This window comes from Artibeus jamaicensis, unplaced genomic scaffold (assembly GCF_021234435.1).
Source record: "Artibeus jamaicensis isolate MK-2021 breed Jamaican fruit bat unplaced genomic scaffold, CSHL_Jam_final contig_3113, whole genome shotgun sequence".
Lineage (NCBI taxonomy): Eukaryota > Metazoa > Chordata > Mammalia > Chiroptera > Phyllostomidae > Artibeus > Artibeus jamaicensis.
In genome coordinates, this window is record NW_026521719.1 from 1,630,281 (window position 1) to 1,657,092 (window position 26,812).

The 26,812-nt window shown below is 35.8% G+C and overlaps 1 protein-coding gene across 2 annotated transcripts in view; it reads left to right on the top strand.

The window, feature by feature from the left end:
- The window catches only part of EPHA3 (EPH receptor A3), a 337,528-nt gene that overhangs the window by 285,855 nt on the left and 24,861 nt on the right, over positions 1 to 26,812 (top strand). For both annotated transcript variants that reach the window (XM_037152357.2, XM_037152358.2), the window contains exons 12-13: positions 1,772 to 1,833; positions 5,350 to 5,559. In XM_037152357.2, the coding sequence (XP_037008252.2) occupies positions 1,772 to 1,833; positions 5,350 to 5,559 (272 nt within the window). The remainder of the gene's footprint in view (positions 1 to 1,771; positions 1,834 to 5,349; positions 5,560 to 26,812) is intronic.

Here is a 26,812-nt window from a genome sequence, read left to right on the forward strand (position 1 = left end):
TGAAAGGAACAAATCAAAGAAAGCTGTTTTCTATCATAAGAATGGCAAACCAAACTGCGTGATATAGAAGGATCTTATGAGGAAAAAAATATGCATGCTCACAAATTAGGTGTGCATAGGTATTTGCAAAAAATATATATATTATTTGCTCAAGGTCTTACATCAGTACTTAATCAAGTCTTAACTCAGGTTTTCTACACGTGAAGGAAGAGTTCTTTTCCTCCTTTTTGTAACATGATGGTTTCATAGTTAAAACAATATTATAGCAACAATAAGGGAAGAGCATTACAGTGTGGTAATACTTGTAGGGTTTGAAACAAAAGACAACTATGTTGGGTGTCCGCTGCTAATCGTGTGACCTCTTCAGCAAGTTTCCCAAATTCACAATGTTTTCAGTGGAGAAAACAGTAAAATGAGAATAACACATATTACTAATACATAGGATGATGTGAATTAAGATATAGTGGTTTAAAGTATGTAAAGTACTAATGTAATGTTACATGATTCCAAAAATAGAAAAATTATGTGTTTCCTATATATCAAAAACATAAATTTTTATATATTTTTCTATTTAAAATGTTTGTTTTGTATTACTCATTTTCATAGTTGTGATCATAATACATGTAGAGTTATATGTTTCAGCTGTGGTTCATGTAAAATTATTATGTAACAATTGTTTAAAGTGCAATAGTTTTCAGTCATTTTAATTCAGAATAACTATAGAGTTGAGATTCAAAATTGATTAAATCATTACCTATAATTGAACATTTATTCTATTTGTAGATCTTTACATCAGCATATTTAATGCCTATGTGTCTAATGTGTTTTCATACCTTAAATATTTCTTTCGAGATGAACTTCCAGAAGTAACAGCACAGTACATTCAGATTGCAACTTTTTAGCTTTATAACTTGTTAACTGTGAGCTGTTAAGTTAATTTTTTATCCTCTATATATCTGAGATTTCTTATGTGTAATGTGAGAATGATAAATAAATAGGATATATAAAATTATTAAAACCATTATTTTGCATGTAATAATTACTATCTAAATACATATAAATACTTGTTAAAAGATTTAATGGTATTTAAGTGCACATATTTCAAAAATGGTTACTATGAGATTATTACCAACAGAAATTTTAATTTTATTTTCCTTTTAAACATAGCATGGATTTTATAATTTTAATGCATTAAGTGGATACAGATAAAAAGATTAAAATCATTAGTCTTCATTTTTTTGTACAATTCACATGTTGAATCCATGAAGGAAGGACTTTGAAGTATTGTTTCTGGCTAACCAGCACAAGAGAACACTTAGCACATAGCTGTGTAAATACCTTTAGAAAAGGTAAATGATTGTGGAATTATTGGTTGTATCTTGAGCTTGAAGACAGAAATACTTGTTTTTTTAGATGAGCTAAAATGTGATTAAAATGAAGAAAAGTTTGTGTTCATGGGAAGCCATATTTTGTGTTCATAGAAAGCCATGCCAAATAAGCCAATTTAGAGGTTATGGGCTCTTATTCTAAAACAAAAACAAACAAAAAAAAACTTCAATTTATAAAAGAAAATTATTTTCTATTGAAATTTAGTTTTTAATTGCAACTTTGAAAAATGTTTTAATTTTTAACTTCTCAGGTGCATCAAAATGTATTATATATGTTCATTGCATATATAATTGCTCAGGTGTGTCAAAGTGTATTATGTATGTTTACTGCATACTTGTTGAGATCTATTGATGATTATGTATTTTATTTACCATATACCTAGGTAAACCAGTTATGATTGTCACAGAATACATGGAGAATGGTTCCTTGGACAGTTTTTTACGTGTAAGTAGAAGGTTTTTATATACATTCACATAGATCTCATATTTCTTTCTATTTATCTACGCACACACATATGTAATATGAATGAATTACTGAAAATATTGGAAACAACCTCTGATATTTTGCCAAACAATTAGATAATCAGAGTTCAAGATAGAACTGAAATTTGCTGAGACTAAGTAGCAAGAGAAAGACTGCAAGATGGAATCTTTATCTTGAAGCATCCAAATGTTAATGGTTTATATATTTTAAACAAAAGTGTTCAGTCTTCTTCAGCCTTTTCATATTGCCAAAATTTGCATCAGTTAAAATAACAATGAAAAGTAACCCTGAAGTAAGACAGATAACATCGATATAAGAAATACTCCCTCTTCTTTATTTAAAGTAATCTGAGACTGCTACATGATAAAAGACCGTTTATCTCTCACATAGTGCCATCCACTCAAAAAATAATCTTGTGTTATAATACTAAAGTATCCACAACTTAGAGATGCCATTTTGGAACAAATATGATAAAAATACAAAAATTTTACACTGTTAATCACTAGTCACTGCAAGAACTAAAGAAAGGCACAGACCCTATCGTCAGTGTGCTTTTACCACTATATAAATAGAGATGATAGATATAGATAGATAGATGATAGATAGATAGATAGATAGATAGATAGATAGATAGATGGATAAACAGTACAATTCATTATCATGGAGAAAATTTCTAAATTTTGTATGAATGAGAAATTATTAATTTTAATATTTGTGAACCAAATATAAATTTTATTAGAAATTATTTTCCTAAACACATTTCAAAAATATACTTTTCAAAATAGTTAATTAAATCATAATAATATTCTTTATTTTGTTTTATTTTTTAAAGTATATTTTATTGATTTGCTATTATAGTTGTCCCATTTTTCCCCTCTTTTTTCCCCTCCTTCCTGCACTCCCATCCTTCCTGCACTACCTCCCCTTAGTTCATGTCCATGGGTCACACATACAATTCTTTGGCTTCTCCATTTCCTATACTATTTTTAACCTACCCCTGTCTATTTCGTACCTACTGATTATGCTTCTTATTGTACCTTTTCCTGTACCTTCCCCCATTTTTGCCCCTCCCCTCCCCTCTGGTAACCCTCCATGTGGTCTCAATTTCTGTGATTTTGTTCCTGTTCTAGTTGCCTGCTTAGTTTGTTTTTGTTTTTAAGGTTCAGTTGTTGTTGTGAGTTTGTTGTCATTTTACTGTTCATAGTTTTGATCTTCTTCTTCTTAGATAAGTCCCTTTAACATTTCATATAATAAGTGCTTGGGGATGATGAACTCCTTTAACTTGACCTTATCTGGGAAGCTCTTTATCTCCCCTTCCATTCTAAATGACAGCTTTGTTGGATAGAATAATCTTGGATGTAGGTCCTTGCCTTTCATGACTTGGAATACTTTCCAGCCCCCTCTTGCCTGTAGGTCTTTTTTGAGAAATCAGCTGATAGTCTTATGGGAGCTCCTTTGTAGGTATCTTTCTCCTTTTCTCTTGCTGATTTTAAGATTCTCTCCTTATCTTTAATCTTCTGTAATTTAACTATGATGTGCCTTGGTGTGTTCCTCCCTGGGTCCAACTTCTTTGGGACTCTTTGAGCTTCCTGGACTTCTTGGAAGTCTATTTCCTTGGCCAGATTAGGGAAGTTGTTTTTTCATAATTTTTTTCAAATTAGTTTTTAATTTCTGGCTTTTCCTCTTCTTCTTCTGGCACCCCTATGATTTGGATGTTGGATTGTTTTTAAACTTATGCCAGAGGTTCCTTAAGCCTATCCTCATTTTTTTTGAATTCTTAATTCTTAATTCTGTTCTGGTTAAATGTTTATCTCTTCCTTCTGTTCCAAATCATTGATCTGAGTCCCAGTTTCCTTCCTTTCACTGTTGGTTCCCTGTACATTTTCCTTTATTTCACTTTGTATAGCCTTCACTTCTTCCTCTATTTTGCATCTATACTCAATCATTTCTGTGAGAATCCTAATCACCAGTATGTTCAACTCTGCATCTGATAGATTAGCTATCTCCTTGTCTCAGATTTTTTCTTGAGTTTTTCTCTGTTCTTTCATTTGGGCCATATTTCTTTATCTTGGTGCCTATTACATTGTAAGAGGCAGTGCCATAAGTATTTGCCAGGGTGGGGCTATCCATTTTGCTGTATTGTGGTGCTGTCTGTGGGGGTAACAATTCCTCTTGCTCAGTTCTCTCCCCACATTCCATCTCTTCCCCAGCTACCCATAAGAGGATTGGGCCCTTCTAATGCTGATTCCCACGTGGGTGGGTTTACATATGTTGGGTCTCTCCAACAAACTCTCCTGTGAGACTGTGAGTTTCTCCTACCACCACAACCCGCACATGATTTTATAGCCAGAGGTTTTGAGACTTGAGTTTCCTATAACTAGAAACTTGTGTTGCACAGTCTGTCTCAGTCCCCAGTTGTTCCTCCCTATTTTTCTGCACACAAATGTAGAACCACCAGGTCTGCCAGCCATCGCTTTGCCACACATCCTCTCTGCCCTGGCTGCCTGTCTCTGCCTCTCCTACCAGTCTGGATGAATATTTCTTCTTTAACTCTTTGGTTGTCAGACTTCTATACAGTTCAATTTTCTGGCAGTTCTGGTCGGTTTTTGTTTTTAAATTTGTTGTTGCCCTTCTTTTCATTATATGAGGAAGCAAAGGATACCTACCTATGTCTCCATTTTGTCCAGAAGTTCTTAAATCAAAATAATTTTCTTTTAAAATATTATTGTGGGAGCTGGGTTTGGGTGCAATGGGGCAGGGCGGGGAAGAGCAATGGGGGAAAAGGCAGGACAACTATAATTAAACAAAAATAATAAAAATGAAAACATAAAAATATTGTTCATGTAGATAAAACCACACATGTAATTTTGCATGTGTGTATGAATGTATGTATATATCTATTTCTCCATTTACCTATCATCTAAACCATGTATTTCTACTTTAATCCAAAAAAAATGGAATCTATTCTAAATCCAGAGCTCCAACTTTATGTCCTATTTCTTCCTGTTTTATACTCTACAATTAAAGGTCAGGTAGAAAATATATTTCAGTAAATATTTTTTTAAGTTTAACATGCACCTTATTTGAAGCAATTAATGAAATATTCAAAAAACTAGAAAGAAAAATGAACATTTGAACAGATAAATAAAATCCTATAGCACAGGATCCACTTCATTTTGTTGTTCTCAAATTGAACATTTCTGAGGAGTTAGTATGTCACATAAACAAAAAGGTAGCTCAGGTTTGAACTTGAAGTCAAATAATTAAGGTATTTCTTGTTACATAGTATTTAGTAATGCAGCACCTATGCTATTTTGTTTTAGCCTTATATCCATTTAGTTACGTATCTTTTTGCACAGAAGTGCTTAACACTAAAATGTATCGTCAGTATTGTTACCATTCAGAATGTGAGATTTTAACCGATATATCTTTAAGAGATGCAACACATCTTAATTATACATTTGAAATACTTCTTAGAAACATGATGCCCAGTTTACAGTCATCCAGCTCGTGGGGATGCTTCGGGGGATAGCATCTGGCATGAAGTACCTCTCAGATATGGGCTATGTTCACCGAGACCTGGCTGCTCGGAACATCTTAATCAACAGCAATTTGGTGTGTAAAGTTTCTGATTTTGGACTTTCACGTGTTCTAGAAGATGACCCAGAAGCTGCTTACACAACAAGAGTGAGTAGCTTTTTTCCCATTTATCTTTATTTTCAAACTTGTATAATGTTGACTTGTAAATATGTAGAGATCATGTCCCACAATGCTTTGTCATTTACATCTTCCGCCAAAGGAAGTTTATCCTTTAATGTTAAAATATTGTTACTAAGATGGGAAAATAAATGACCGCTATTCATGGGGACAGTGATTATTTTAATTCTGATAGCCCATGCATTGATTTAATGCTTCCCTCAATAGGACAGCAAGGTTCTCGCATGCCTAACATCTTGCTATTTTTAGATTTACCATTTTCCCATCATGGTTGAGACATTTGTAAGTAGACTATACAAATTCTCAGTACACCCATCCAACTATATACAGTTTTAAATAATTTTAAATTGATATTTACATAAGTATCATGTTAATATTATAAAAATGGCAAAACAAAGCAACAAAAAGAGAAAAGTCATTCATAATTGTGCCACCTGCAAAGAATATTTATGAGTTCTCTCAGATTTTTCCTACACACCTGTTCTTACATGCATACACTTGGCTCCGCAACCAAAATGCTATTGTTTCCACTGCCACCGTGTAGCCCTTTTCCTGCTCAGTGATGTGCTTCTTAAACATAGTTCACTGTCAATAAATAATCATTATGTTTTTATGTTTAGTAGTTTGAGATGTTCTATTTTCTAGTTTGCCATTTTTAACCAAGCCTTAATGAGTAGACAAATTATTATTATACCTATGTTCTAATATTTTATACAAATATGTATATAATTCATTTGTACTCATAATTATGAATCTGATAATTTACCACTAATATATTCTTAAAAGTAAATTTTATGTGTCAGACTTTGTGCTATTTCAAAAGAATACATAACTATACTACTAGTAAAACTTGATTTTATCATTTTTAGTATTTCCTCATTAGGTACAAGCAATTGTGTTCAACTATTTTAATTTGTGTCCTTTTAATTCAAAATGATTGATTACGTCATCATAAATTTATTTACAGATTTTTAAAAAATACTATTATTTTAATTAATTTCTCTTTCATGGCAGTATATTTTAAAAATAAAATGTAATAATCATTAATGATACTACCCAAAGTTTGCCAGCTTAAACATTTTAATTTTACATTTCCAAAATATTTTTAAACATTTTCATATGCAAATAATTACTAATTCTGCACATACTTACAAAAACTACATATATACTAATATATAAAATTATTTTCTCTCATCAAGATACCCAGTATTTCCATATATAAAATTAATGTTGTTTTGTAAATCTCCCTTTTTAACATAAAATAGAGAAAATCCTAGATAACATGTATCCTTTTAAAAATACTAAATAGTGCATTGTATTCTATTTATTTCATGATTTATTTATCCAATTCACTATCAAATGGGAAGAATTCCAAAGTGTCCATATTATTAACAATACTGTGATACTTTTGGATATACAATTCATGTCTGTCCATAATTATCTTCTCAAGATAAATTTTCAGAATTAAAACTACTGAGTGTGCAACTCTGCTAGAATTTTAATATATGAATCACTCAACTGTTTTCATATAGTTTGTTATTGCTTTTCACTCCTGGTGGCCAAATATAATATAAAGAAGACTGATCCTCCTTACTCTCACTAGCCAAAGGAATTAGTAGTTTCCTTTAAAAGCTAACTTCTGCTATTTTCTTCTTATTTAATTCTAAAAGTTTATTCCTGATTTAAAAAAACACACACAATTCATTTTCCCCTGAAATCACCAATCTTTAAAACTCCATGAACAACCACCAAGATTGTCTTGTAGCATAAACCTCACGCTCTGAGAAAGCTTGGTATGCTGGACCGAGTTCTACCTATAAATACAGCAACAGTGATAGGCCTACAGAAATACAGAGAGCACAGTATTCCGGAGATGTTCCTAGATGCGTTGATTCAGGGGCTGAAACACTCCTGAAGGCTTTAGACATTACACTATTGTTTGCAGTTACCATTTTCAAGTAGACTCTGTAATGGATTCACTTAGTTCATGAACCGAAGTTTTTTTTTTATGTGTCCTACATAAGAATGTTCTCAGAAAAACTGTTCATTAGGTTCACAGTAAGTGAAACAGAAAACAACTTTGTATCTAGCAGCTAGTTGAATTAATTCATAGTAGTGAGTATGACTGAACAGCTTGGAAAAGTTGATGGAATTGCAAAACGAGGGTGAATATCTTGATTGTGCCTTTCAGTATTCCTTTTCAGCTGTCCAGGAAAATTAGTCAACATTCCACAGAAACGCATCATTTTTTGTGACTACATTATCATCCCAGAAGACAATATATGCAACATATGATAATATATTTATTATCTCCAAGAATGTTTTGTATTTTTGCTCACCGTTAGTTTTTACTCTAAAGATTTCCTTTATAAGCTTCTGCTATTATATGACTGTTTGACATATTCCATAAAAATATTACTCTTCCTGGCATTATTCATGTTGTTACATCAATCACTTTATCCAAAAAATATATCCAGTTTTAATTAAAAGTATTTTATTAAAAAAGGCCTTTATTTGAAGTATTCAATACTAGTAATTAAGCCAGGTTCTAATCCTATGCCATATCCCATTTTTAAAGAAGAACACAGTTCTCAATACTAATCTCAATTTCTTATATACTCAACACTTCCTGTTAGAGGAACTTGGAAGATGCACAAAAACTGAGATGATCTGCTTCCTGAAAAATGTTGGGTTAACTCTCATAGCTTCCTTTACACTTATTGTTACTTTCTCAGGACCAAGTAGAGAAAAGGTGTTACTGTGTCAAAATTCCTCGTTAGCACCTGTGAAATCAAAGTGTGACAGGCTCTTTGCATTTATGTTTCATTTTTGGATGATTCTTAAAAACCAAATAAACCAAACAGGCTCATTCACTACCAATGAATAACTGTATAGAGTTCTTCAGTATTCATCCTTTTATTTTCTTGAAACTCCTCAAAATACCCACGGGGGTCCTCGATTCCTTCTGAGAAGCTATAGTTTTTATCTGCATTTCTAGAATAATGATACTTTAGTCGTCCGTTGTAAGTCTTGTTTGGTATAACAATTTTGGGTATGATAATTTTATAATTTACCATAAAATATGAGGTATGGTTATAAAGCAATAGAACTGCTATTTTGTTTTTTAAACCAACACACTGAAACAGTTCAATGAGCATTGCTACACTAAGTTGTCTTTAAGAAATTTGCAGGAACACTACTATAACACAAAATGTTTTGTGAGTTTCCCTTTTGAAATTATCTTTAAAACTGATTCTGAATGATATCATCACTCAGAATTGTTTAAGTATATAAGTATACAACCAGCTTATACAATATAAGCAGGACTGAGATTTAAAAAAAAAACCCTCTTGTCTCAATAAGCTTATAGTTAATAAACAAGAGAAATAGTACATTGTTGTATAATGAAGTCTGGGGTTTTTTTTTGTTGTTATAACCAAACCAGTTCTATCAAGTGCAGACATCCACATTATTTATTAATTTAGTGTGCTCTGATTATTTAAAAAAAAACAAGGTCACCATTTAAATGTATACCAAGGGCATTCTTGGGCAGAGGAGCCAGCTACGGGAGTGGGGAAGTTCTCAAATCCTGTGCCGCTGCCATAGCGACGGGACTGGATGCTGGGGAATCAGGTACAGGAGTTGGGACTTTCTAAGCCTCTGTGCCACTGCCATAGAGACAGGACTAGACGCCCGGGAGTCAGGTACAGAAACCGGGACACTCCAAGCCCCTGTGACGCCCCTGGGTGGCAGAGAGAGCCAGATACGGCAGCTGGGACATTCCCAGCCTCTGTGCCACTGCCATAGTAATGGGCCTGGGTGCTTGAGGAGGCGGCTACTAGAGCCGGGACATTCAGCAGTGGTAGGCGACCAACGCAGGGACCAGCGCGAGGACCAGCGTGAGTGTAGGTGGAGACGAAGAACATCAAGAAACTTCAAGGAGTCTGCACCACTGAACTTCACAAGGATCATACCACAGAAGTTCACACCATAAAACCAGTGTTTCAGAACAGATCAATTTTGGAAGCAGAGACTAACAAGAAGAGTCTCAAACAATGGAAAGACAAAGAAACAATCCCCAAATGAAAGAAAAAGCAGAAACTTCAAAAAGAATGTTAGATGAAATAGACGCTGATCAACTATCAGACAGTGAATTCAAAGCACTGGTTATTACGAAGTTCAAAGAGCTCACAGTGAACTACCAGAAACTACAGGGGGACTATAATGATCTCTCTGCAAACTATAGCAACATCAAAAAGGAAATGGAAACTATCAGCAAGAGACAAGAGGAAATGAAGAATACAATTTCCGAATTGAAGTACACAGTAGAAAGTTTCCAAAGTAGGATAGATGAAGCGGAGGATAGGATTAGTGAGTTGGAGGACAAGGTAGAAAGCATTTCACAGAAAGAGCAAGAAAATGAAAAGAGGCTCAGAAAGAATGAAGAGGGATTAAGAGAAATGCAAGACAATATGAAACGTAATAATATCCAAATAACAGGAATACCAGAAGGAGAAGAAGAAGAACAAGGGATAGAAAACGTATTTGAACGAGTAATGAGAGAAAATTTTCCTAATTTGATAAGAGAAAAAGTCTCACAAATCCAGGAATCACAGAGAGTCCCAACCAAGAGGAACCCAAGGAGGCCCACTTCAAGACACATCATCATCAAAATGGCAAAATTTCAAGACAAAGAGAGAATCTTAAAGGCAGCAAGGGAGAAAAAAAGAAACAACATACAAGGGAGCCCCAATAAGGTTAGCTACTGACTTCTCAATGGAAACACTTCAAGCAAGAAGAGAATGGCAAGAAATATTTCAAGTAATGAGAACCAGAGGCCTACAACCAAGGCTACTTTACCCAGCAAGGCTCTCAATCAAGATAGATGGCCAAAAAAAGAGCTTCCAAGACAAAAGAAATCTAAAAGAATATGCCTCCACCAAACCAGCTCTACAAGAAATACTAAAAGGACTGCTTTAAGGGAAGGAAGGATAAGAGGGAGACAGAGAGGAACACAGGTACAAAAATGGCAATGAATAACTACCTATCAATAATAACCTTAAACATAAATGGATTAAATTCTCCAATCAAAAGACACAGAATAGCTCAATGGATAAGAAAGCATGACCCACACATATGCTGCCTACAAGAGACTCACCTCAGGACAAAAGACCATCACAGACTAAAAGTGAAAGGCTGGAAACAAGTTTTCCAAGCAAACGGACAAGAAAAAAAAGCTGGGGTAGCAATTCTCATATCAGACAAAATAGACTTCAAAAAAAAGGCTATAAAGAGAGACCCAGAAGGTCACTTCATTATACTCAAGGGAAGAATCCACCAAGAAGACATTAACATTGTAAACATATATGCACCAAACATAGGGGCACCCAAATATATCAAGAACATCTTAGAGGACTTCAAGAAAGATATTGACAGCAACACAATTATAGTAGGGGGTTTGAACACCCCACTATCAAAAATGGACAGATCTTGCAAACAAATTATCAACAAGAATATTGTGGCATTAAACAACGCCCTAGATGAAATGGACTTAACTGATATATATAGAGAGAGCCCTTCATCACAAAGAAGCTAAATACACATTCTTTTCAAATGTACATGGAACATTTTCAAAGATAGACCACATGATAGGACACAAAACGAGCCTCAAAAAATTCAAGAAAATTGAAATCATACCAAGCATCTTCTCTGACCACAAGGGACTGAAATTAGAAACCGACCCCAAAGAAAAAAACCCAAAGCACCCAAAAACATGGAGACTGAATGGTATGCTATTAAAGAATGAATGGGTCAGGAATGAAATTAGGGAAGAAATCAAAACACTTCTGGAAACAAATGAAAATGATCTCACAACAACCCAAAACTTATGGGACAAGTGAAGGCAGTCCTGAGAGGGAAGTTTATAGCAATACAGGCCTACCTAAAGAAAATAGAAACATTTCAAACAAACAACCTAACCCTACGCCTGCAAGAACTCGAGGAACAACAACAAAGACAGCCCAGAGCAAGCAGAAGGAAGGAAATAACCAAGATTAGAGCAGAATTAAATAACATAGAAACTAAAAGCACAATTTTAAGGATCAATGAATCCAGGAGTTGGTTCTTTGAGAAGATAAACAAAATAGACAAGACTTTAAGTAGGCTCATCAAGAAAAGAAGAGAAAGGACACAAATAAACACAATCAGAAATGAAAAAGGAGAGATTACAACTGATACCACAGAAATAGAAGAGATTGTAAGAAATTACTATGAAGAACTGTATGCCAAGAAATTTGAAAACCTAGGGGAAATGGACACATTTCTAGAAAAATACAATCTTCTAAAACTCAGTGAAAAAGAAGCAGAAAACCTAAATACACCAATAACAGCAAAATAAATTGAAGCAGTAATCAAAAAACTCCCATCACACAAAAGCCCCGGACCAGATGGTTTCACAGGAGAATTCTACAAAGCATTTAAGGAAGAGCTAACCCCTATTCTCCACAGACTATTTCAAAAAATCCAGAAGGATGGAAAACTCCCAAATTCTTTTTATGAAGCCAGAATCATCTTAATTCCAAAACCAGATAGAGACACAACAAAGAAAGAAAACTTCAGGCCAATATCGCTGATGAACATAGATGCTAAAATCCTCAACAAAATATTGGCAAATTGCATCCAACAATATATCAAAAAGATCATACACAACGATCAAGAGGGATTCATCCCAGGGATGCAAGAATGGTTCAATATTCACAAATCAGTAAATGTAATACATCACATAAACAAAAGCAAAGACAAAAATCACATAATCATATCAATAGATGCAGAAAAAGCTTTCGATAAGGTACAACACCCATTTATGATAAAAAAAAACACTCAGCAAACTGGGAATACAGGGAACATTTCTCAAAATAATAAAGGCCATATATGAGAGACCTACAGCCAATATCATACTCAATGGGAAAAAACTAAAAGCTTTTCCACTAAGACAGGAACAAGACAAGGTTGTCCACTTTCACCACTTCTATTCAATATAGTATTGGAAGTTTTAGCCACAGCGATCAGGCAAGAAAAAGAAATAAAAGGCATCCAAATAGGAAAGGAGGAAGCAAAACTGTCACTGTTTGCAGATGACATGATAGTGTACATGGAAAATCCTATAGACTCTACCCAAAAACTGCTCAAACTAATTAATGAGTGGCAAAACAGCTGGTTACAAAGTCAATATCCAGAAATCAAAGGCATTTTTGTATACCAACAGTGAATCAGCAGAAGCAGAAATAAAGAGAAAAATCCCATTTGATATAGCAAAAAGAAAAATAAAATATCTGGGAATAAACCTAACTAAGGAGGTAAAAAACCTGTATGCAGAAAACTACACAGCCCTGAAGAATGAAATCAAGGAAGACACAAACAAATGGAAACATATACCTTGTTCATGGATTGGAAGAATTAACATCATCAAAATGTCCATACTACCCAAAGCAATATACAGATTCAATGCAATACCTATTAAAGTACCAATGGCATATTTCACAGACATAGAACAAACACTTCAAAAATTTATATGGAACCATAAACGAGCCTGAATAGCAGCTGCTCTTTTGAGAAAGAAGAACAAAGTATGGGGGGATCACAATACCTGATATCAAACTGTATTACAAGGCCACTGTAATCAAAACAGCCTGGTACTGGCATAAAAACAGGCACATAGACCAATGGAACAGAACAGAGAGCCCAGAAATCAACCCAACTCTCCACAGTCAATTAATATTCGACAAAGGGGGGCAGTAACATAAAATGGAGTAAAGATAGCCTCTTCAACAAATGGTGTTGGGAGAACTGGACAGCTATATGCAAAAAAAATGAAACTTGAGCACAGACTTACACCATACACCAAAATAAATTCAAGGTGGATAAAGGACTTAAATGTAAGTCATAACACCATTAAAGTCCTAGAGGAGAACATTGGCAAGAAAATCTCAGATATTTCACGCAGCAACTTCTTTACTGATATGTCCCCTAGAGTAAGGAATGTAAAGGAAAGAATAAACAAATGGGATCTCATCAAAATAAAAAGCTTCTGCATGGCTAAAGAAAACAGTATTAAATTAGCAAGACAACCAACTGTATGGGAAAACATATTTGCCAATGATACCTCAGACAAAGGTTTAATCTCCAAAATATACAAAGAACTTACACGACTCCACTCTAAGAAGACACCCAACCCAATTAAAAAATGGGAAAAGGACTTGAACAGACACTTCTCCACTGAGGACATACAGAGGATCCAGAGACACATGAAAAGATGCTCAAGATTGCTAGCCATCAGAGAGATTCAAATTAAAACAACGAGATACCACTTTAGAATGGCCATCATAAACAAAGCAACAAACAACAAATGTTGGAGAGGTTGTGGGGAAAAGGGGTCCTTAGTTCACTGTTGGTGGGAGTGCAGACTGGTACAACCATTATGGAAAGCAGTATGGAATTTTCTCAGAAATAAACATCGACCTTCCTTTTGACCCAGCAATTCCACTGCTGGGATTATATCCTAAGAATCCTAAAACATCAATATCAAAGAACCTATGCACCACAATGTTCATAGCAGCACAATTTACAATAGCCAAGAGTTGGAAGCAACCTAGGTGCCCATCAGTAAATGAATGGATCCAAAAATTGTGGTACATATACACAATGGAATTCTATGCTGCAGAGAGAAAGAAGGAGCTACTACCATTTGCAACAACATGAATGGAACTGGAAAGCATTATGCTGAGTGAAATAGGCCAGGTGCTGAAAGACAAATACCATATGATCTCACCTTTAACAGGAAGCTACACAACAAAACAAACAAGCAAGCAGAAAAAACAAAAAAAACAAAAAACAAAGACACTGAAATAGAGAACAAGGGGATAGTGACCAGAGGGGAGAAGGAAGGGAAGTTAAGGGGAAAAAGGGGGAGGGATTTGGAGGAACAAATAGGAAGGACACAGGGACGAGAACTAAGGGGGGGTGGAAATGGGAGGGAGGTGGGGAGCAAGGGGTGGGGGAGGCTGGGATGGGAAAAATAGACAAAAAACTGTACTTGAAAAATAACTAAATAAAATTTAAAAAATAAAAATAAAAAATAAATAAATAAATAAATTCTCTCTCTTTGGTTTCCCATTATGTGAACTTTAAAGTGTAGCTATGGAATGTGTCATATTTTTTTACACTGAACTACTAATTTACTTTATTTCATTCCAGCAGAACCAAGGCATTAATTTTGAGAATTCTTTACTATTGAATAATTTTTTCAATCTTTCCCTTTAAGACATTTCATTCTAAACAGGTTAGCATTTTTATGTATGCATGAGTGTCTCTATGCATATAAACTCCTTAAACTCATATGTTGAAATGGATGGAATACCAAATGTTAACATAATAGTACTCAATATATTGTTTTATACAACATTAGAGAAAATAACAGAAAATGTAGACTTTTATCTGACTTATGTGTTATGTTGTATAAAGCCAATTCAATTTGCAAGTCCCCCCAATTAATTTTAGGGACATAATTACCACATAAACTGATTTAGGGAATTTGAGAAAACCAAATGACTTATTCTTTATTTTTCTTCATTATTAGATATTTTTAAATTTTTTTCTGAAGATGCCTGCACAGTGATTATCAGTTATGTTTTTATATGGGATTATTATGCCTTTTGTCACATTCCTATAGAGGCTATTAACACATATGTAATTTTTTACAGAAAAAGAAAGCAGAAAGTTACCACAGGCATTATGAGTTAATTATAGGGGAAAGACATTTCATTTTAAGTTATTATTCATTTGATACTTTTAGTTCTGTGATTCTATCAAGTTGACGTCTGAAATATTGGGGTACAACTTTGTCTCCCCTAATTTCATTTGCAAGATTTAAAATTTAAAAATGTGGCCAAGGAAAGTAGTTAAAAGCTAAGTGGTTAAATACTCCTGTTCAGAATAACTCTATTCTAAGAACATAAATAATAGAAGATATAGGCCTTTTCTTGTAGCAGCTCAAGAACTAAAAACTATGCATACCAAAAACTGGTGTAATACAAAAAGACAATCATTTTGATAAGTAATATATGTCATGTGTCACTTAGACATAAATAAAAACAGTATGTAAATATCTAATCAGTGACCATCATATAATAATGTATTTTAAGGTTTGAACCAAAGTGTCAACCATGACTTTATTTTCTACTCTCTTAGGATTAGTATGCCCTATGTAGCAAAAACCAGAAAACTTTAGACGATATAGTAATCTCAATTATTAATGTTGCATCAAAATTTCCTGAGAGCTCTAGTACTTTTCATTTCACAGATAGGTAGCAGGAACATTAAATAATCTATTCAGGTTTATATGGGAGGAATCAAAACTGCAGTTTGGGAGTGGAACACAAGAGTGAGAAGATTATGTGTAAATACATCACACACAACCTCTAGCAGGAACTATTTTCTCTAAAATGCAACATTTATTCACTCAACATATATTTTAGTGCCTGCAATATACTAGACACTATTTCTTTGGTTAATTACTAGAGTAAATCTAATATTTCACTATTTTTATTACAAGTATATAGTAGTCATGCTATATTTTAAGTATATTTTATTGCTTATGCTATTACAGTTGCCCCAATTTTTCTCCCCTTTATTCCCCTCCTCCCTGGCCCCTCTCACCAGCCATTAGTTCATGTCCATGGGTCATACATATGTTCTTTGGCTTCTCCATTTCCTATACTATTCTTAACCTCCCCGTCTATTTTGTGCCTACCTATTATTATTCTTATTCCCTGTATTTTTCCCCAATTCTTCCCCTCCCCCTCCCTACTGGTAACCCTCCATGTGATCTCCATTTCTGTGATTCTATTCCTGTTCTGGTTGTTTGCTTAATTTTTGTCTTTGTTTTTTTTTTAGGTTCAGCTGTTTTTAGTTGTGAGTTTGTTAATATTTTACTGTTCATAGATTTTGATCTATTTTTAGATAAGTCTCTTTAACATTTCATATAATGAGGGATATATTGAATAGATCTTTATAAATTATTTGCTTAAAACATCAGTTCTTTGGAAAATTGTATTGAGTGCTAAAGACTCAGACATTCAAAAGAATTTATGTCACCTTTCAAAAGAATAAATTAGGAGTTGATTGTATATAAACAACAAAATTTAACATTTAAAACTGTACAGATCTTTGAAAAAGAACTGTGCTCGTATTAGGATATATGTTTAGCCTTCTCCCCAAATTTTTGCGTTATCTTTGTTGAAAAAATACATTATATATCAAATGACCTAATAGTATATTTAATTATGAAAGTAACAGAAATGTTATTTGTATTTCATTTCCTAGATAGACATAGTGTTACTTTGAATGCAATAGGAAGAATTTTCTGTGTTTTAAGAAATTCTTGAGCATTTCAAATAATGTTGAAAAATCTCAAAATTTCAAGGTATGGGCTTTTGCTACCTAGGAGATCATTTGTCTCTGATCTCTTGTGGCAATCAAACATCTGCTGAAACAATTCTCTCAATGACTTTTAGATTTGAACTACTGGGGAGTAGAACAGATGCTTCCCCTGAGAGTCTTCTCGGATTGCCCTTCACCTTGTTGTCTACTGTTGTCTACAAAGAGCAAAGTTTAGTCCCTGACAAAGAGATAGATGTTAAATGCTTGGGTCAAATGATTTATCTCTGTAGTTCCACTTCTAATCTGAGAAGCCAATATTTGCCTCCACGTTAAACACTCAATTACTTAGGGTTTACTAAGATAAACTCTCTAAAGTCCTTTGTCACTCTAAGTATGACCTGACAGAGCTCACAGCAGGCAATGTGAACTGTGGATCAGCAAAGCATTTCCTAATTCAGCAAGGAGAGATTTGTATGTATAATTAGAGAAGAAGTGGGGCAAATATGAGATATTATGCCTCAATGTCCAGAGATTTCAGCAATTACATTTTGTTTCTTTAGAAATCAAGACTTAAAGTCCCCAAACCCATAGTAAATGAGCTGACTTCATTTAAGTGCCTGAAAAATCCAGGCTTTTAGCCAACAATCTCATTTGAACTGTCTAAATTAATTAAGCTTAGAGAACTGAATTGCAGGATCTTTTCAGAAACAGATTTACTGTGTGATTTCTTCTCTAACTGCTGTTCATGGCCAGAATGAACAGGTTTGGATTACTTTAACTAATCCTGGACTGCAGTTCAGCAGTTATGTAATGCTGCTGTCCAGAAAATTCCTAATATCATTACTTGCACCATTTTATTCCTCTCCTTTAACTCTTTGGTTAAAATTCTATAGAAGTAAATCCACATATGCCAACCAATACATTTCAGTTTAGTTCAAAGCTAGAATCATCTTTAAGATTCCAAAATAATTAAATTGAAAATCACCCTTGATATTCATAAAGGTTTTAGACAGAAATAAAAAGTTGTAAGAGATAATGTTTCTAAGTTTGCACATATGTTAGAGAGAGATGAGATTGAACATAAAGGCAGGTTTTGTGTTTCCCATGACCCTCAGTTTGTGAATGACAAGATATCTGCCGAGAGGTTAAGAAACTTGGGTACAATTTAATAGTAGGATCAAAGTGTAGCCCAGAAACCAAGAATCATGAGTAATAGTAAACTTCAAAATCTAAATGGAACAAGTGAACATAAAATCTCCCTGTACCCCAAATTCCTGTGGTAAAAATTGATGAGAGATCAGCACTGAGAGGAGCTGGCTCTAAGTAAGACACTGCAAAAATGGAGAATAAACATTAACTTCTGATGCTGTTAAATTTGGATTGGAGATCCCTTTGCAGTTGATTTTCAGATACACTCCTTATGCCATGATTCCGGGCTTACTTCAGAAAATTGGAGGTGTTTTGAATACATGAATATTTGGGCTGCTTACATGTACATATATAAATACTTCATTTTAAGATCTTTTAAAAATATTTTTAAAAGATTTATAAATAATTTTATAGTAACTCTTTGTGCTTTATAATATTCAGAATCCCTAGCAGCATTTAACCAACAAAAGTATAGATTGCCTACTGGTTGGAAAATGTAGCTCCCTAACAACAGTTGCATTAGAATGGTTTTCCTGTGGCAAGAAAGAAGTATACTGAATGATGACACCATTTGGGCAGTGATTTGAATAGCATCTAAAATTTAAATGTGTCTCCCCTACCCCATTTGTAAACTGGAAATGAAATTTCTGAACATGAAAAAGAAAAAAGACATGTAAAGCAACATGAACTTAAATTTCTTGGGGTGGGCATGGGGGAGGAAGATAAAGTTTTGTGGTCTAGACAGAAGCAGAGGTATGAATAAATTCTGCAATGGAAAATGACACTTGCATATTCAATTTATCTTATTTTTATAATCTTAATTCTGTAGTTGCACAGCCTGAAGACAGAGAACCTTATCATGAAGTATATCTAAACTAAAATGCATGAACCTTAGCATCTTTTCCATCATATTTCATAACCAAACTGAGTTCTTCACTCAGTGTTCCTCTGCCAATGATATTTATGTTTTTGGAGCTGTAGATAATGTTTCATCCTGGAGTACACATTCACTTCTTTGTAAAATCTTTGGTTATCAGTGCCTTTATCTGATAAAGTAATTCTTGCTTAATTTTAAAGTTTTGTTAGCAATAAGAAGTTATCCCTCTTTTTAACAAAGGAGTGAATGAAAAAAAAGAAAAATTAAGTAAAACATTAAGAAATAGAAGAAAGAATCTCAAAGGGATGGTGTTATATTTACCAAAACTCAAGTATTAGAAGATTATCTCAGATGAACTTGGCCATTAGCTTTCTAGATTAGTACTGGAATAAAAATATCCATTGAAAGTGTGCAAATTATAAGGGGAAAAAGGAAAAAAGGTTAATTCTACTTACTTTGCATAAAAACCCAGGTAAATTCTGGACTTAATGTCTACTTGTTTTAAATATTTTATTTATTTATTTATTGAGAGGGAGAGGGATGGAGAAAGAGAGGGAAAGAAATATCAATATGTGGTTGCCTCTCCCATGCCCCCTACTGGGGATCTGGTCTGCAACCCAGGCCTATGCTGACGTTGGGAACTGTCCTGCCTGGTTTCAGGAATTGCAACTACCTCCCATGGCTAAGTGAGCCACCTCCAGAATGCCAGCCACAGGAGACAAAGCTTGTCTCTGGCAGCAAGTGCTGCTTCTGCTTCTTCTGTTCCCAAAGCATGGTCAATGTCCATGGCAGGTACGACTCCTCAGAGAGGGGCAACCTAGGCCAGACACAATCACTTGGGAGGCCATCATGGAAGGACTCGGGGGGCTGCAACAAAGAGGGAGTGATGGACCCTCATCCCCTGGCTGTTGTGACATAGCCTGAGTCCCCATTTCCATCTGGGAGAAGCACTGCCTGGCTCTAATTCACTTAAGCCTAAAAACCTATGATGGGGAAGGCAGTGAAGCCCTGTGCTGGAAAGGGTGGGTATCCTGGGTAAATCAAGCATAAGAAAGAATATGTAAAAATCCTGTGAAACCTGCTTTGTTCAGAATGGTCTCATTTAAATGATAAGGGTCCAAGCAAGAAGTTTGTTCCTCAAGGTTTTATGGCTCTTTAGCTATCTGACCCTGACTGAGAATAAGCCCTCATACTTCTTTGAATACAATCTATTGTTTGATCCTTACCTGTATTCTTGTGCAAATGAACCCAGTAAAAGTCCCTTGAGCAGGAGGCTCTTGGCCCTTCCCCTTTGAGGGATCATCCACCTTTCCTCCCCAAGCAGATCATGTCTTGGTAGTTTCACTTTCATCTGTGGTGGATGGGGGACTTTGTGGGCAAAGTTGCCCCCACATTCCCTGACTGGGAACTGACCCTTTGATTCTCAGGCTGGCACTCAACCACTGAGCCACACCAGCCAGGGCTACACTTCATTTGAATCATTTTCTATTGCACATCAAAGCTTGTCACACATTATGTAAACCAGTAGTTCTCAAGAAGGGATGATTTTGTGTTCCAGGGGATATTCAGCATTTTCTGGAGACTTTGTTTGGCTGTCACAATTGACAGGATGCTAATATAATTTACTTGGTAGAGGCCAAAGATGCTACCTACCAAACAGGCTAACATACACAAGCAGTTCCCACAACAAAGAATTTAGTCAAATGTTAACAGAATGACTATAAAGAGACATTCTTTAAAGATATCCAACATATATAAGGAATATGTAAAGAATGGGAATGGGGATCAAATATAATTTCTCCTATTTGTACGGAACTGCAAGTTGCATGGGACAATATGAAATACATTGTTATTTGCAAAACCTGGAACATCTAATCATCTGCCAACAGGCCTCTTAAATGTTGGCTTTGCAGACATCACAAACATAACACAATAAACAGTGCACCTTTAACTCATATTAAAGTTTATTTTCATTTGCTGTTGATATAATACTTGAAATTTATAGTTCTCTACCCCAACCAATGCTATAAATTTTTAACACAGTCACTTCCTTTTTGATATTTCTACTTTATTTTATTTAAATGATATTGGAGTAAACTCATAAACAGACATGTCTACAAATGTCAAATATTTTCAGTCAACATATGTCTCACTGCATAATTATTTTTTATATTTTAAAATTTTACTTAGCTTTCTCCTACAATGGAATGGATTAATATCTATGTGCATAGATTAAGAATATTTACTAAACTACTGGTGGTGTTGTAAGTTGGTAAAATACTTATAAATTAATATTGAGGCATTTGATATAGGATTCATATTGTTTATGAAGGCAAATAAAAATCATTATAGCATTCTACAAATTCTAAAATACTTAGCCCAAATGATACTCAGCAAGGTATTTTCATGATTTTCTAGATGCTTTTAAAAACTGATCTCCAGTGATTCTTTTATTTACTTCCCTTAGGGAACTAACAGTGTTATTAAATAGTGGAATGAGGGGAAAGAGGACATCAGAAAATAATGATTTTCTAAAGCTGTTATTATGCTATATGTTACCTTTTTCTTACTTAATATTCACATACATTCTGAAAAACTAGATTTAATGTACGTTTCTAAAAATAAAGTGTATATTTAAAAATGCTAAAAAATTATCAAGTAAATCAGTAAAATCTATTCTCAATCCATAACGTAATCATATTCTGCCTCAGCCAAATGACATACTTCCGGATGAAACAAGGCTTTGTAAACAACCAAGCTAAAATGTGAGACTCCTGTTTTAAACTGTGGAGAAGCAGAGATGAAGGGGGAAAGGCAGTTACTCCTACAGACTTTCTGGTCAAGTAGGATAATTATCACTAGATGGATCACAGAACATGCAGTAACCAACTTGGCTACATGGTTCCCAAATATTCCATCAATGGGATCAGGATGTTCAACTAAGAATTTTGCTAGTTACAAAAAGCAGGCGGGGAGAAAGCCTTCTTTAAAAAAAAAAAAAGCAGAATTTGGAGAAAGGGAATTCAAGTCAAATCAGTGAGCATTGTTGAGTGCCTGCTCCGCACATTTGCCTAGATAATATCTAAAAAAGACAAGTGCCCTCTGCAGTGAGTGAGCTCTGGCTGCTGTGGCTTTAATGCTAATCATTTCCAGCCCTAAAATCTATTCAGCTTTCATAGCCTTATGATTTCAAATTATAGCTTGGTCACACTAATTTTAATCATGACAATGAGTAGGATATGAGCTACTACTTGAATTATTTTTACTATTGTTGAATATAGAGAATTTGAAACTATAATGCTGAATTAAAGAGTTTATGATAGTGTATCTGTCATGACATAGTCACCCTTCCTCAAACTCTATAATGATTTGCACTGTTGGAATCTCTCTCTTAGCTTGATTTCAAATTAAGTGTGTGGAATGATGGTTTATGGTTCTCTCATTTAAGCAGAAATGACTTGATATTATATTTTTGCCCATCATAGGAAAATAAAAAATTTTATAATACTCCTCTTGTTACCGAACAAGAGGTCCGAGGGAGGGGCAATACAATATTTGGCCCACCTAGGGATGCCAAAAACTGCTATACAACAGGGGCCCCTCCCAAAAACAAAATACTAATATCTACTGGGCTCTTCGGTCCGCCACCAATTGGAAAGACATCTCTCAATGCCAGAGATTTGTGAAAAGGAAACAAAATGTTTATTTAATGCTATTCTGGCCTAATGCCTCCACTAAAATATCAAAGTGCTTTAGGTTGTACACCTACACCCACACAGCGCTCCCTTCTCCCACTGTCCCAACTCTGGGTACCGTAAATCAGGAAAAGACCACACGTCTGTGTTTCAGGCCGCTGGCAAGGTCAGCTGTGTCACTGTGCAGGATCTCGAGTTAATCCAATGTACTGTGGTACCCTCTCATGGTCCACTGGCAATAGTCCTTTGTACCCAGTTCCAGTCAAAGTCTCTCTTGTTTTTCAGGCCCCTCGGCCAAAGGGGGCACCCCAAAGCCACGTGGGCCTCTTCTACCAAAGCTGCAGGGGTTCTCACTTCACCAAAAGCATGTGGCTTTCTTCACCTGGCTGCAGGGATCTCCATTCTGGCAAAGCTGCGTGGTTTTTCCCTTTCACCTGGGAAAGAGGGGGTCCGCACCCTGCCAAAACCACATGGCTCCCTCTTTCACCTCACCAAGAGGGGGTCCTCACTCTGCTGAAACCACATGGCTCTCTCTTCACCTGGGCAGTTATAGCCTCAGTTCCTGGAGCCCATCTTTTCCAAGCTCTCACACAGGCGCTCTCACTCAGGAGCACAGCCCCTCGTTACATCCTGAGTCCCCTGCTACTCCCTTCTCCCTGGCTCCAAACTTGGCCACTGCTATTTAACATATCTATGAAACCAGTTAAAGGTTATAGATATGCTAAATAACCATTCCAGAAGTTAGCTGCAAAACTGTTGCTATGCAAAACAGCTCTCAATGGCCTGGCTCCATTCATTTCTTCCCCCTGTGGGAAGGTACGAGGACATCTTATATGTCTCTCCAATATTCCTATACACTTTGAATTCTGGACACCATTCCAAATCTTTTTGGGGGACCCCCCTGGCTGCACCCTGTATCACTCTTAGTTTGATTTCTTTTTAGTGACAATAGTAACAAGTGTTAAATTTGAATAGTGCTTTGAAGTTAACAATAAGCTGTCCCTTATATCCTCATTTAATAAAGTATTTATACCAATAGTAAAGGTGTGTTAAGCAATAAAAGAGAATTAGAAAGGAGGAAAGCAAACATTTATTGAATACATTATTAAAAATTAGGTATTTTAGTAGTTTCTTTATGTATATCATCAGTTGCCAATGACAAAAATTGCCTAAATAATAATGAATATAATTTTCTATCATCTTTATTCTCTTCCTGATTCCCTCAGTGATTGATGGCATCATTTACCAAATGGCTGACTAGGGGAAGTATGAGCCTCTTTAATCTATGATTATCACACCAATGTCAGAGAAAAACTGATCAGTCTAAAACACAATGTAGAAGCAGATGAAAATCTTCTAATAAGAAAGTTGAATGTTCCAGAGTTAAAATTCTAGGTTTTAAGGTTATTATCTAGGGGCTTCTCCAACATCATTAAGCAAGAGGAAACAATAATTTTTTATTCAAACTTTCTTCTAAATAAAGGGTTCAAAATAGCCCCAGGTGTTATTTAAAATGAGTTGCATGAGTATCATACAGGAATATATTAAGAGTTTTCTATTTGTAATTAATATAAACATTTTAACTTTTAAGTATATGGACTCACTAATCCATGACATGGAACAGAGTTTGTTACTGAACAAGAGGTCTGGGGGGAGCAATATTTGGCCCACCTAGGGATGCCAAAACTGCTACAGAACAGGGGCCCTTCCCAAGGACAGAATACTAATATCTACTGGGCTCTTCTGTCCGCCGCCAATTGGAAAGACATCTCTCAATGCCAGAGATTTGTGAAAAGGAAATGAAATGTGTATTTAATGCTATTTAGGCTTAATGCCTCCACTAAAATATCAAAGTCTTTTAGGGTATACACCTACACACACACAGCGCTCCCTTCTCCCACTGTCCCAACTCCAGGTACTGTAAATCAGGAAAAGAGCACATGTCTGTGTTTCAAGCCACTGGCACTGTCAGCTGTATCACTGTGCAGGCAGGATCTCTCAAGTTAACCCAGTCACGTGGTACCCTCTCAGGGTCCACTGGCAAGAGTTCTTTGTACCCAGTTCCAGTCAAAGTCTCTCCTGCTTTCCAGGCCACACAGCCAAAGGGGGCACCCCAAAACCATGTGGGCCTCTTCTACCAACGCTGCAGGGGTCAGCACTCTGACCAAAAGTGTGTGGCTTTCTTCTTTACCTGACTGCAGGGGTCCCCATTCTGGCAAAGCTGAGTGGTACTCTTTCACTCTGCTGAAACCGAGTGGCTCTCTCCTTTCATCTGGCTGCAGGGGTCTGCACTCTGGCCAAAACCACATGATTCTCCCTTCCTCTTCACCTGGGCAAGAAGGGGGTCTTAACTCAGCTGAGACCACGTGGCTCTCTTTTTCAATGGCTGCCGCATCTGGGTTTAAATCTCCGAACTCATCCTCCTTTGCGGCCCCATTTCCGACTCCTCCTACAATCAGTTACACCTGCCAGGACTCTCATACCCTCCCAGCTTTACTGGGCTGCCATCATTAGTCTGGACACATATGACCCCATGGGGTGGAGCCAATCAATTCCAAGCTCTCACACAGGCTCTGTAACTCAAGGGAGCACCCCCCAGTTACATCCTGGATAGAAGTCACTTCCTTCTCCCTGGCTCAAAGCATGGCCACAGCTATTTAACATATCTTCGAAACCAGTTAAGGGTTATAGATACGTTAAATGACCATTCCAGAGGTTATTTGCAAAACTGTTGCTATGCAAAACAGCTCTCAATGGCCCTGCTCCATTTGTTCCTTCCGCCTAGGGTTGGGGTGGTGAGGACATCTTAATATTTCCTGAACACCCTGAGCTCTGGACCCCATCCCAAATCCTTTTCTGGGGCCCCCCTCTTGGCTGCGCCCTGTTACAAGTTCAGGCATAAGGAAAAGAACTAGTACACTAAAAGGTAGATCAGTGGGAAGTGACGGAAAAGTTAAAGAAACATACAATTTTGCTAACTGGTTCAATTGTTAAGCTAACTGAAGATCACTCATTTACTCTTCATGTGTTTGAAATACATGTTCGGAATAAAGTGGAAAAAAAACCAGATTTCTTCACTTCATATTTTTTATAAGGACAGCATTTCGAGCTTTGATGTAGTTAGGAGCCAGAGAAAAACTTGGATTCAAAACCCAAATGCCGAACAGGAGGCCATGATCTGCACATGCAAATTCAGCAAATATTGTAGTGACAGTCTGTTGTCAGTTCACAGGTGACTACTGTGCACTGTGGCCAACATAATTTCCCAAAGTAGCCTGGTGAGCTGAGAGCCAAAATATTTTGTTAAGAATTAGTGTGAAGTTGAAGGTAGTGTAAGAGTTATTTGATCAGCCAGTAAATTAAAGACATCATTATATGGAATATTTTGAATTTGTCACTCAAACAACTGTGTGTGTGAGTGTGTGTTTGGCAGGCACGTATTAGCACAAGAGCAGAATTCAAAGTGTAAATGTTTTTATTAAATAATTCTTCACACATTTTCCAAAATACACTTCCTCTGTGTTTAGGTTGTAGCATTTTAATAAGACTTATACAGTGAAAGCAAATAGACAGGAAATAATTTGCTTGGATCTGTAACCATGTGTGACATCAGAGGACACCCTGATGTATCCTCTGGGTACCATCGCTGTGAGGGTCACAGTGGACGGTGGGACTGTGGGGAGCACTGCACTCACTGGAGAGATGGGCTTGGACGGGGCTGCAGAGGTCGCCCCAATCGCATGTGTCTCTGCATCCAGAGCACAGGTGAAGAGATTCTCCTTCCCAGCTTAAGTGTAATCTTGGCCATGTCCTTCCTTTAAAAAAAAAGCCACTATTTAGTATTTTCCTGTTTAAAGAAACTCCATTAAAATATGCTCCCTGTTATCCTCCCTGAAAAATGGTGATGGATCACTTAAGATGAAACAACTTTGACAGGTTCCGTTTGCATCCTGGTTGAAGTTAAGCACAATAAGTGGTCTTTTAGCTCATGTTTGTCATTCATCTATTGTTTTTTTCTAATGTTTATGCTTTAATTTCAACTAGGCATCTTAGTATAGATCTGTGG